We start from the raw sequence: 12,570 nt of genomic DNA, 5'->3' as shown, positions 1-12,570 counted from the left end.
TGTCGCACGTCATAATGATTATAAGTGGGGTTTGTGGTGGACAAACACCGTGTAGATGGGTTTTCCCATTTCCTCCCACTTTCTTCATCTTGCCATTTCATTCATTCTCATCATCGCCGTCTCCTTTAGCCTACCCGGCATAACCGTGGTACAAAACTCCAAGGTTTCATTTCATTTTCATTGCAAAATGTAATAGACTCCTGTGTAAATACCTGTGTTATTTTTTTCTTGGCTGGGAAGCTCATTCCAGTTTCTTACAATAGCGAAACACACTTTCTCCCACAATATCTTCTCTCAATTTATATCTGAATATTCTTGCAAACTTTTCTTTTTATATAACGCTGGGTGTTTCTCTATTTCCTCAATTTTTCATTGTCTTTACCACTAATTAAAGACATACATGTATTAGCTTCCATTGCGAACACTTCTTTTCATACTCTACACACGGAGCGAACTGTTATGTGAAAAAGCTTGTAGAAAACATCTATTTTTTTTATCTCTCTGCTTGGATGTACCTCGGCAACTTTTCTGTCGCCGTCGCCGCAGATGTTGCCCAACTGTTTCGTCGCCAAGCTGTTGCCTTAGGCCTACCGCTCACTGGCAACATTTTGTCGGACAGCTATCTTGTTGCTAAATGCATTGAGTCTTATGGGAGTCCGCTCACTGAGACGACGGTGACAGAAAAGTTGCCGAGGTGTTGCTAAGCAGGGTGACAGCAGGGCAACAGCTCGGCGACGAAACAGTTGCGCAACATCTAAAAATGCATTGAATCTTATGGGAGTCCGCTCACTGAGGCGACGGCAACAGAAAAGTTGCCGAGATATCTCCAAGTAGAAAGGTAAAAAATAAATGTTTTCTACAATTTTTTTCACGTAACAGTTCGTTCCGTGTGTAGCGCGTGAAAAGAAGTGTTCGCAATGGAAACTAATACATTCTTTGATTAGTGACTAGCATGTCTTTAATTAGTGATAAAGACTATGAAAAATTACTTCAGGAAATAGAGAAACGCCCAGCATTAAAGAAGAAATATATATATAAAGAAGAAATTGTGGAAGGAAGTGTGTTTCGCTGTTATAAGAAACTAGATTGAGATAAAACAACACAGTTAAATTAATCCCACCCCCTCAAGGACAAATCTAGATGCAGATGCGTGGCAATGGACACGTTGTCATAGATAGATAAATATGCGATAAGGTAACCGTGGCAAGTAACACGAAATTCCAATAGTGGCAAGTAACACCGTGGCAAGTAACACGCAACGGATTTCCCCCCACCAAAAATTTTACACTTGCGTTTCCCCCTCACCAAAATCTGTAAGGGGGGACACCTTAATAGGAAAATATAAGTAGGTCTATAATGAAAATTTTCAGACAAACAATAATTTTAAAGGCATGCTGTTTTAAAAAACGTAATTTATTTGTAAAATGATCAGGTGTTTAACTTTTTTGGTTGTTCGGTTGTTGACGAGATGAAGACCATTATTCTCTAGCGTACCATTTGCATTCAAAATTGGTAAAATTTCTCAAACAAACAGATTGTTTTTTTAATTTCAGTGGACGAATCTACAAACAGGTTTGCGGATAAGCACTTGCTGTTATATGTAACATATATGGACGAAGAAAATAAACCTTGTTGTCGTTTTTATAAATTAGTACCTGTAGAAAATGCCGATGCAAAATCCCTTGAAGAGAAAATTATTTAAGCATTTTCCGAAGATGGCATATATATTTTTAATCTTAAAGAGAAACTTGTTGGATATAGTTCGGACGGGTATGTAGTGTTTACTGGGAGGAACGAAGGTGTTGCTGCTCAAATTAGAAGAAATGTCAACCCGTGCCTAATTAGTGTACACTGCATGGCATATCGAATGGATCTTGTTTCTGAAAGAGTTGTTGGTGTTGTGAATGCTGTTCACAACTTTGAACGTTTGTTAGGCGAACTTTACAAGGTGTTGAATAAGTCATCTACAGCTGCAAAACTTAAAAGTATCGCGAAAGTCACAGATGCCGCAGGACTGCTGAAAATTAAACGGTTGTTTTACATGCGTTGGATTTCAAATGAGGATGCATTATTGGCAGCCTTTACATATTTTTCTTGTATAATGCAATTCCTACTCTTGGAGTATGAAAATAATGCCATTTCAACAGACAGTTTTAAACTCAGTGGTATTTACAAAAAAAAAACGGGGAAAAAAGAACATTCTATTGCTCGGTTTTCTTCTAGATAATACATCCATTCTGTCTAATATTAGTAAATCGATGCAAAAGGAAGCAGTTTCGTACAATGAAATAGAGAAAAAATGGAACCCACGATCCATGCTCTGAGAGAAATGCGTATGAAAGATGATGTCTACCAAAGTGTTTGCAAGTATTTAGTGCACTGCAGACAAGCATCTGATACAGGGAGTGATGATAGTGAGTTTGATCAAATAAGAGGGCAGGTAATTCAGGGTTTAGTAGACGAAGTGGAAAGAACGTTTCCTTCTAATGATGTGCTAAAGTGCTTTTCAGTGTTTGAAAATAAAGATCGTAATAGCATGAGTGGTTTATACGGTAAGGTAGACGTATATAAAGCAGCTCAATTGTTTGGATTGAATCTTGATACTGCAGTGTCAGAATGATTTGGTTTGATTTAGTTTAACGTCCCACAGTTATGCCTGCTAGGCTAAAGGAGACGTGGACCTACTGATTATAATGGAATCCGAACCACTTTGGTCGTTCAACTGTACCCCACCGGGATTCGAACCAGGGACCACGATAACCGAAGTCAAGCGTGCTAGCCACTAGACCAAGCGTGGGTTCTACAGTGTCAGAATGGGGAGAGTACAAGTCAAGTTCTAAGTCGGTGAATGATTTTCAAGTTATTAAACCCTTTACGTAGAAAGTTCGTTCTGTGCCATTATCAACTGCTGCCTGTGAACGTGGATTCAGTGTTGTTCATATTAAAAGTTCCGAAAGAAACCGTATGTTGGCGAGTACCTTGCAATCTTTATTGATAATTAAACTCAGTGGATTTCCTTTAAAATTACGGGATGCTATTACTGCTGCTCATGATCCCACGCGCCTGAGGTGAGCGCTCTACCACTGAGGCAACACGGCTTTTTGTTGTCTATCAAGTATTTGTATTGAAATCATATGTTATTTATAATAATATATTCTTGCTAATAATACAATATAGATACATAGTAGGTATCATTTAGATTTACAAAGGTGACCGGATATCTGAACAACCAAACTGAACCACTACATACTTAGCGAAGAAACGAGAATTTCGTAAATAATAATAATAAAAACTATACTCTGACTCTACAGCTCATAGGGATCTATGGCAGGCCAGGTGGAGCATTTCAACTTAGCAGATCTAATGCTTGGTTAGCACAACAGTTCTCAGGAGCTATTATTTCTTACTTCTAGATCTCATACCGCTATTTTCGTGAATGCAGTCTTCAATATGATGGTAAACACAAGAGGAATGTGCTCCCACGGGAGTCTAACCCTGGACCATACGCACCGAACTGCAGTAGATAAGTGTACCAATTTTGGTTAAATGAATAAATAACATTAAAGTATTTTTAAATAACAATGACGACTAGTTTAAACATTTATTATTATTATTATTATTATTATTATTATTATTATTATTATTATTATTATTATTATTATTAATAATAATAATAATAATAATAATAATAATAATAATAATAATAATAATAATAATAATAATCCATTAATATTTCAATTTTTTGGTGGCTCCACGAAGCATTAGTGTGGATCGCTGAACTTCTTCCCCCCACCATTTTCAAATGATTTCGCACCCTGTTTCTAAGTACATTTTATTCAATTTGATTTGAGTTGAGCATCCCTGTTAGCAGTGAAACTATATGAGCCGTATACCTAAAACCTAATGTGGGATCTAAACCACATGAGCTCCCCTTGGGAATCGAACTCGGGTCTCCCGTTTCTAAGTACAGTTACAAATTCTAAACGAAATATATTAGAACTGAAAATAATGTACAGGGTATAGCAATCAATTAAAAGGAACTGTTAATAACTGATTACATGTTTTCTACCTCGTACCCAAGATTATCACGGGAGAGGATGACCGTACATGTCCAAATGGCACTTTATCCATTGTAAAATACGATCGAGTATCATAAACGCTATTTCATCTTATGAATTTGAAACTCAGGGTACACTGGTAACTTTGTTCGTAATACAATTCGCGCCTACAAGTTTCTAACTATATAATTGAAGCACCCAGTACGGACTATAAATTTCCGGGGATTTAATCCCATCTTTTTAAATTTAGTTGCATTTAACTACAATATTTATTAACAAGACTTCTGCCCAGGATCTTGTTTCTACACACTATAAAAAGTCAGATAGCTTAATAGGCTGCCAAAGAATTCTTAATATACATGCTCAAGTTAATGTCTGTATAATGAGGCTTTAATCATTCAGTTCTTGCGTACGTCGTTTCCTCTGGTAGCTTAGTTTCTAACTCTTTTAAACCGCAAATAAATAGAACTGGCTACTTTACTCCTGCTACTCCTCTACTTAGTGGCTCCACTAGCGTGCATTAGAACCTGACTTCGGTAGAATATTCAGAACAGGGGTAAAAGTGGATCTGAAAAGGTAGAGGAACGGTATGCAGCGGTACGACGTCACACCGTCCCCCTGCCCATCTTTGCCCATTATATTTTTAGGAACTGGGGGGACGCCGTACACACTTTTTGTAAGTGGGGGAATACAGTCTGCCCGCGTTCCCTTGCACTTTTTAGCCCTGATTCAGACAAAACAAGGTTTAACAGCAAAAGTTACCGCTTCCGATACACCTGCGATGCTATTTACAAAGACAACAAATTAACAATGAAGCGTTAGAAGAAAGTCGGTTTCAGTCCATTTAAGTTTTAACGTATCCTCCCAGTATTTGTTTGATAAAACTGAGCAAAAACTCTTTAAAAGAAACTGTGGTAATAGTATACATGAGAACCCCCTGTCTTCCGTGCACGCGGATACTTCATATTATATATTTATACGTTACCAAATTAAATCACTGCGCTGTCTTCATTATATGTGCTTAACATTCTATTTTTACTTTCTAGAATAAATTTTGTTGATTTCGATTCGAAAAATGTTAAATATTTTTAAAATTTATATCGTGATGCAGACCAAAATCCTTGTTGCATATAATGTAATGCGCTATAGCATATAAAGTACAAGGGCAAATAGGTACGTTCTTTTTTTATTTTCGTATCAGTGGATAAGTAAATGAAAGTGGGTTTGTTACCCCCTTTCTAAGTTCGTAGATACTCAATGAGTAATCCCTAAATGTATGAGCGTCCAGCTCCTTCTGGAACTCAGACGGTCTTACGTATACTATATCCGAAACGGTTACGAGAGCCGGGCATAGGATACGGACTCAGGACTTTCTGAGAACAGTAACAGCCCAGCTACACTTGCTATTCCTTTTCTTGACCTTCTCAATTTATAAAATATATTTTGTCGGTTTGTTGTATCAATGTGTGACATCTTTTCAGTACCAAAGGCTATTATAAGAAAGTAAGTCTGGAGTTCATCCAAATCTCACGTGCTTCCAACTGAAGATCGAACCCAGGACCACGCACACAGAAAGAATGCGTTGTAGCTACTCTCCTACTTGGAAGACCTAGTGCAGTTTTAAAACGATATATATACTTGAATATGTCCTTTCTACATCAAATGCATTTGTTCCTAACCAAATATAACACAGTGTTTTCTAATCAAAAGAAAAGTCTTCTTTTTTATATATAATTATAATAATTATTAAAAAATACAAATATGTGTTGCGTACCGTCGAACTATGGCAGTTAAGTTTCTTTAAATCAGATTCTGTCAGATAACTTCTGGAAGTTTTTTTTACGAAAGCATTAACGACAAATGATTTTTTTAAAGAAAAAAAATATAAAAAAAGAGCGACAAGCATATAGTTGAAGCCCTAAAAATTGAAGGTCAATCATTAAACCTCATCGTCGCCTTGTATTAATACAAAGTCATGGCGGACCCATTAATTTACGTCCGAGAAGTTGGCCCCCCCCATTGAAGCACTAATGATCTCTTCTAGTGCAATCGTTAGTGCTTCGTTAGTGCCTCTTAGAAAACCAACTCCCAACATTAGTGCTTCAATAGTTTGGACGCTAGAAGCAAAAAACTTTGGGGGGGGCCAACTTCACGTTAGCCCCCCCCCAGAAAGCACTAACGATTAAACGTAGTGGAATCGTTAGTGCATCGTTAGTGCTTCCAGAAAACACGAATAGTTTCGTTAGTGCTTCACAATTAGTGTGGCTATAGCCAGTTATATGTCACGAAATTCCCATAAGGAATACATGGGGAATTTTTAATTGGCTCAAATTCCCAACAAATTCAAAAGCGCTAATGACCTCTTCTAGTGCAATCGTTAGTGCTTCGTTAGTGCTTCTTAGAAAACCAACTCCCAACATTAGTGCTTCAATAGTTTGGACGCTAGAAGCAAAAAACTTTGGGGGGGGCCAACTTCACGTTAGCCCCCCCCAGAAAGCACTAACGATTAAACGTAGTGGAATCGTTAGTGCATCGTTAGTGCTTCCAGAAAACACGAATAGTTTCGTTAGTGCTTCACAATTAGTGTGGCTATAGCCAGTTATATGTCACGAAATTCCCATAAGGAATACATGGGGAATTTTTAATTGGCTCAAATTCCCAACAAATTCAAAAGCGCTAATGACCTCTTCTAGTGCAATCGTTAGTGCTTCTTAGAAAACCAACTCCCAACATTAGTGCTTCAATAGTTTGGACGCTAGAAGCAAAAAACTTTGGGGGGGGCCAACTTCACGTTAGCCCCCCCCAGAAAGCACTAACGATTAAACGTAGTGGAATCGTTAGTGCATCGTTAGTGCTTCCAGAAAACACGAATAGTTTCGTTAGTGCTTCACAATTAGTGTGGCTATAGCCAGTTATATGTCACGAAATTCCCATAAGGAATACATGGGGAATTTTTAATTGGCTCAAATTCCCAACAAATTCAAAAGCGCTAATGACCTCTTCTAGTGCAATCGTTAGTGCTTCGTTAGTGCTTCTTAGAAAACCAACTCCCAACATTAGTGCTTCAAGAGTTTGGACGCTAGAAGCAAAAAAAAACCTGTGGGGTGGGGCCAACTTCACGTTAGCCCCCCTAGAAAGCACTAACGATTAAACCTAGTGCAATCGTTAGTGCATCATTAGTGCTTCTAGATAACACTAATGTTTTCGTTAGTGCTTCATTATTAGTGTAGATATGGCAAATTGTGTGTGACGAAAGTTACGTAAGATAAACATTGGGAATTTTTTATTGGGTCAAATTCCCACCAAATTCAAATGCGCTAACGATATCTTCTAGTGCAATCGTTAGTGCTTCTTAGAACACCAACTCCCAATATTAGTGCTTCAATAGTTTGGACGCTAGAAGCAAAAAATTTTAGGGGGCAACTTAACTTTAGCTCCCCCTCAGAAAGCACTAACGATTAAACATAGTGCAATCGTTAGTGGATCGTTAGTGCTTCCAGAAAACACTAATGTTTTCGTTAGTGCTTCACTATTAATTTGGCTTTGGCGAATTACATGTCACGAAACGCCTGTAAGGAATACATGCGGAATTTTTCATTGGGACAAATTCCCGCCAAATTCTAAAACGCTAATGATATCTTTTAGTGCAACCGTTAGTGCTTTGTTAGTGCTTCTTAGAACACCAAATCGAAACATTAGTGCTGCAATAGTTGGGACGCAAGAAGGAAAAAACTTTTGGAGTGCAACTTCGCGTTAGCCCCCCAGGTAACACTAACGATTAAACCTGGTGCAATCGTTAGTGCATCGTTAGTGCTTCCAGAAAACACTAATGGTTTTGTTTTGCTTTACTATTAGTGTAGATGTGCCCACTTATATGTCACAAAGATGTCCAAACTCACGAGGTCGGCGCTCACGAGTTCGAAACTTACGCTAACTCGACCTCAACCTCACGAAGGGAGCGTGAGATAAGGCTGGTGATGTGAGCGTGAGGTTGAGTAAGCTCTAGGTGAGACGGGTGAGGTGAGCGTGAGGTCAGACTGGTGATGTGAGCGTGAGGTCAGACTGATGATGCGAACGTGAGGTTGAGTGAGCGTGAGGTCAGGCTGGTTATTTGAGCGTGAGGTCAGGCTGGTGATGTGAGCGTAACGTTGTGTGAGCATTAGGTCGAAATGAGTTTGTGAGTTCAGGTCGAAATTAATTTTTTGAGCGTGAGCTTGAGTGAGGTTAGGTCAAAGTGGTCACCTCTGTTTACGAAACTCCCATAAACACATGGGGAATATTTCACTGGGACTAATTCCCGACAAACTCAAAAGAGCTAATGATATCTTTAGTACAATCTTTAGTGCTTCGTTAGTGTTTCCTAGAGCAGTGACTCTTAACACTAGTGCTGCAATAGTTGGTCACTAAAAGCAAAAAAGTTTCATAGACAAACGTGAAGTTAGCCCCCCAGGAAGCACTAACAATCAAACCTAGTGCAATTGATAATACATTGTTGGTGGTACTAGAAAACACTAATAGTCTCGTTAGTGCTTCATTATTAGTGACGAAACTCACGTAAGAAAAACATTGGGAATTTTTCGTTGAGTTAAACTTCCGCTAAATTCAAAAGCACTAATGATCTCTTCTAGTGCAATCGTTAATACTTCTTAGAGCACGAAATCTGAACATTAATGCTTCATTAGTTTGGATGCTAGGAGTAAAAAAAAAGGACTAACTTCACGTTTGTCCTTGATTTTTTTTTTTTTTTTTTTTTTTGCTTTTAGAGACCAAACTATTGCAGCACTAGTGCTAAGAGTCACTACTGTAGGAAGCACTAACGAAGCACTACAGATTGTATTAAAGATATCATTAGCTCTTTTGAGTTTGTCGGGAATTAGTCCCAGTGAAATATTCCCCATGTGTTTATGGGAGTTTCGTAAAAAGAGGTGACCACTTTGACCTAACCTCACTCAAGCTCACGCTCAAAAAATTAATTTCGACCTGAACTCACAAACTCATTTCGACCTCACGCTCACATCAACAGCCTGACCTCACGCTCACTCAACCTCACGTTCGCATCATCAGTCTGACCTCACGCTCACATCACCAGTCTGACCTCACGCTCACCTCACCCGTGTCACCCAGAGCTCACTCAACCTCACGCTCACATCACCAGTCTTATCTCACGCTCACTTCGTGAGGTTGAGGTCGAGTTAGCGTAAGTTTTGAACTCGTGAGCGCCGACCTCGTGAGTTTGGACATATTTGTAATATATAAGTGGGCACATCTATACTAATAGTAAAGCAAAACAAAACCATTAGTGTTTTCTGGAAGCACTAACGATGGCACTAGGTTTAATCGTTAGTGTTTCCTGGGGGGCTAACGTGAAGTTGCACCCCAAAAGTTTTTTCCTTCTAGCGTCCCAACTATTGCAGCACTAATGTTTCGACTTGGTGTTCTAAGAAGCACTAACAAAGCACTAACGATTGCACTAAAAGATATCATTAGCGTTTTAGAATTTGGCGGGAATTTGTCCCAATGAAAAATTCCGCATGTATTCCTTACAGGCGTTTCGTGACATGTAATTCGCCAAAGCCAAATTAATAGTGAAGCACTAACGAAAACATTAGTGTTTTCTGGAAGCACTAACGATCCACTAACGATTGCACTATGTTTAATCGTTAGCGCTTTCTGAGGGGGAGCTAAAGTTAAGTTGCCCCCTAAATTTTTTTGCTTCTAGCGTCCAAACTATTGAAGCACTAATATTGGGAGTTGGTGTTCTAAGAAGCACTAACGATTGCACTAGAAGATATCGTTAGCGCATTTGAATTTGGTGGGAATTTGACCCAATAAAAAATTCCCAATGTTTATCTTACGTGACTTTCGTCACACACAATTTGCCATATCTACACTAATAATAAAGCACTAACGAAAACATTAGTGTTTTCTAGAAGCACTAATGATGCACTAACGATTGCACTAGGTTTAATCGTTAGTGCTTTCTGGGGGGGCTAACGTGAAGTTGGCCCCACCCCACAGGTTTTTTTTTTGCTTCTAGCGTCCAAACTCTTGAAGCACTAATGTTGGGAGTTGGTTTTCTAAGAAGCACTAACGAAGCACTAACGATTGCACTAGAAGAGGTCATTAGCGCTTTTGAATTTGTTGGGAATTTGAGCCAATTAAAAATTCCCCATGTATTCCTTATGGGAATTTCGTGACATATAACTGGCTATAGCCACACTAATTGTGAAGCACTAACGAAACTATTCGTGTTTTCTGGAAGCACTAACGATGCACTAACGATTCCACTACGTTTAATCGTTAGTGCTTTCTGGGGGGGGCTAACGTGAAGTTGGCCCCACCCCACAGGTTTTTGCTTCTAGCGTCCAAACTCTTGAAGCACTAATGTTGGGAGTTGGTTTTCTAAGAAGCACTAACGAGGCACTAACGATTGCACTAGAAGAGGTCATTAGCGCTTTTGAATTTGTTGGGAATTTGAGCCAATTAAAAATTCCCCATGTATTCCTTATGGGAATTTCGTGACATATAACTGGCTATAGCCACACTAATTGTGAAGCACTAACGAAACTATTCGTGTTTTCTGGAAGCACTAACGATGCACTAACGATTCCACTAGGTTTAATCGTTAGTGCTTTCTGGGGGGGGCTAACGTGAAGTTGCCCCCCCCCCCAAAGTTTTTTGCTTCTAGCGTCCAAACTATTGAAGCACTAATGCTGGGAGTTGGTCTTCTAAGAAGCACTAACGAAGCACTAACGATTGCACTAGAAGAGATCATTAGTGCTTCAATGGGGGGGGCCAACTTCTCGGACGTCATTAATTTCAACGCAGGAACGGAACACGATCTCCCAAATCTTTCTTCTTCTTTCTCATCTTCATCGAATGTTTTGGTTCGGTAAGAAGACCTCGGCAGCCCTGCACGTTCATTCTCCTAGCTACACAACAACCACACATGCCCCCCGGTTGTCCCGTCTCACCGCCCTCCACCTTGGTTCCCCAAGTAATATGTAAGTACCCTGGGGCCTCCTATGTGAAGTCCAGCCGAGAAACAACAGAGAATGGAAATATGTCTGCAGGCCATGGTGTTATGTGTTTCAATCACTAAAACAACAGGAAAATAAACTGTAACAATTTTTGGTCATCACGATGACAAACCAAGGAACAAACATCCAAGGACGTAATACATGGAATATTTCACCGATGCCCTAAAATTCTAATTTCTAGATCATCATTCACGATTAAAACACCCAATAGGATGCGCGAAATAGCCACTAATTAATGATTTTTAAGACACAAATTACACATTCAAGCACGAACCGAGTTTATCTTACAAAAACAATCCAATCAATGCTGAATTCGGAATTAGCAGGAATATGATCCGAATCATATTAAAACATTTAAAACAAATGAACTAGTAGTTACCCTATTTACGAAAGGGAAAAAAAAGAGAAAAAGAACAGGCAGATGTCCCAAAATCTTCCTTTATGCTTTTAATTCTTGATGTATCTCGCATGAAGCATCACAACATTGAAGAAAATCTCTTTGCACATCTTTTAGTATCATGGTACAGCGTTAAAAAAAATTTACTACAGCCCGAAAGAGGTCTTTGGTTTGACCCCAAACATACCAGAGAGTTCGTTCGGTCAGTCAGCTTGATGTCTCGAATGTCTGCTTTTGATGACTTGAAGGGTACTTGGAGATGAAGGTAAATATTGCTGGTGTTTGTTACCAACAGTTAATATGTTAAATAAATCTAAATATAATATATGAAGTACTCACCTCTGATATATCTCGTTGTGACATGCTGTCCCGGTGGTTCTTCTGTACGTGTAAGAAGGGTTCAACATGATCTAACCACGAAGCCGCAACACGAAATTACCGTACAGGATTCACCACATTCCGCTGCTGCCTCCATCTTGGAATGTCTTGTTTGGCTCTTCCAATAGAGGGAAACACCCACCTGCGTCGCGTGGCTTACTCAAGGAATTTGTGAGGGGGTACAAGCAGGTGATGGAACGGCAGCAAAGACCTGTTGTCACTGTTGCCACCGAAGAGTTTAATTACTACTTCTTGAGTGCAACAGGTGTCCCGGTCAGGAACAGGGAAAAAAAATGTATAAAAGAGAGGTTGGATGGTTCGTTAGAGTTTAATGTCCCTTTTCAGTACTGGGGTTACATGAGATGGAACCTATTGTTTGAGATTCGAACCACTGTTAGGGTTTCCAATTGCATCTGAGGAAAATATCCCTACCGAGATTCGAACTCGAGACCACGCCCACGCTAGCCACAAAGATCTCATAGCCAAATCATCACCTCTTCTATCTCAATTCATTCGCTCTCAATGAAAACAATTGAGTGTGACTTTGTTTTTCTTTCTTTGTAAATACTGTACATAGTTCTGTACATAGTCCAGGGTACATGGTCCTGTTCGGTATTTGGGAAAAGTAAATAAGAGACTGAGAAGGTTGTATAAAATCGAATCTTAGCAGAGTGGTTAACAACAGTCCTACTTGGAC

The 12,570-nt window shown here is 39.2% G+C and overlaps 1 protein-coding gene across 1 annotated transcript in view; it reads right to left on the bottom strand.

Moving 5' to 3' along the window:
• Positions 1 to 11,992, bottom strand: part of LOC145692794 (tetratricopeptide repeat protein 28) — a 257,632-nt gene extending 245,640 nt beyond the window's left edge. Inside the window, exon 1 of the mRNA XM_081768274.1 lies at positions 11,835 to 11,992. Within this exon, the coding sequence (XP_081624400.1) occupies positions 11,835 to 11,858 (24 nt within the window). The 5' untranslated portion in view covers positions 11,859 to 11,992. The remainder of the gene's footprint in view (positions 1 to 11,834) is intronic.
• Between the last annotated feature and the right edge of the window lie 578 nt (positions 11,993 to 12,570).

This window comes from Thermobia domestica, chromosome 8 (genome assembly GCF_964235325.1).
Source record: "Thermobia domestica chromosome 8, izTheDome1.hap1.1, whole genome shotgun sequence".
NCBI classification, from domain to species: domain Eukaryota; kingdom Metazoa; phylum Arthropoda; class Insecta; order Zygentoma; family Lepismatidae; genus Thermobia; species Thermobia domestica.
Note: the sequence above shows the minus strand (reverse complement) of the source record. Positions and strands in the feature narration are given on the sequence as shown.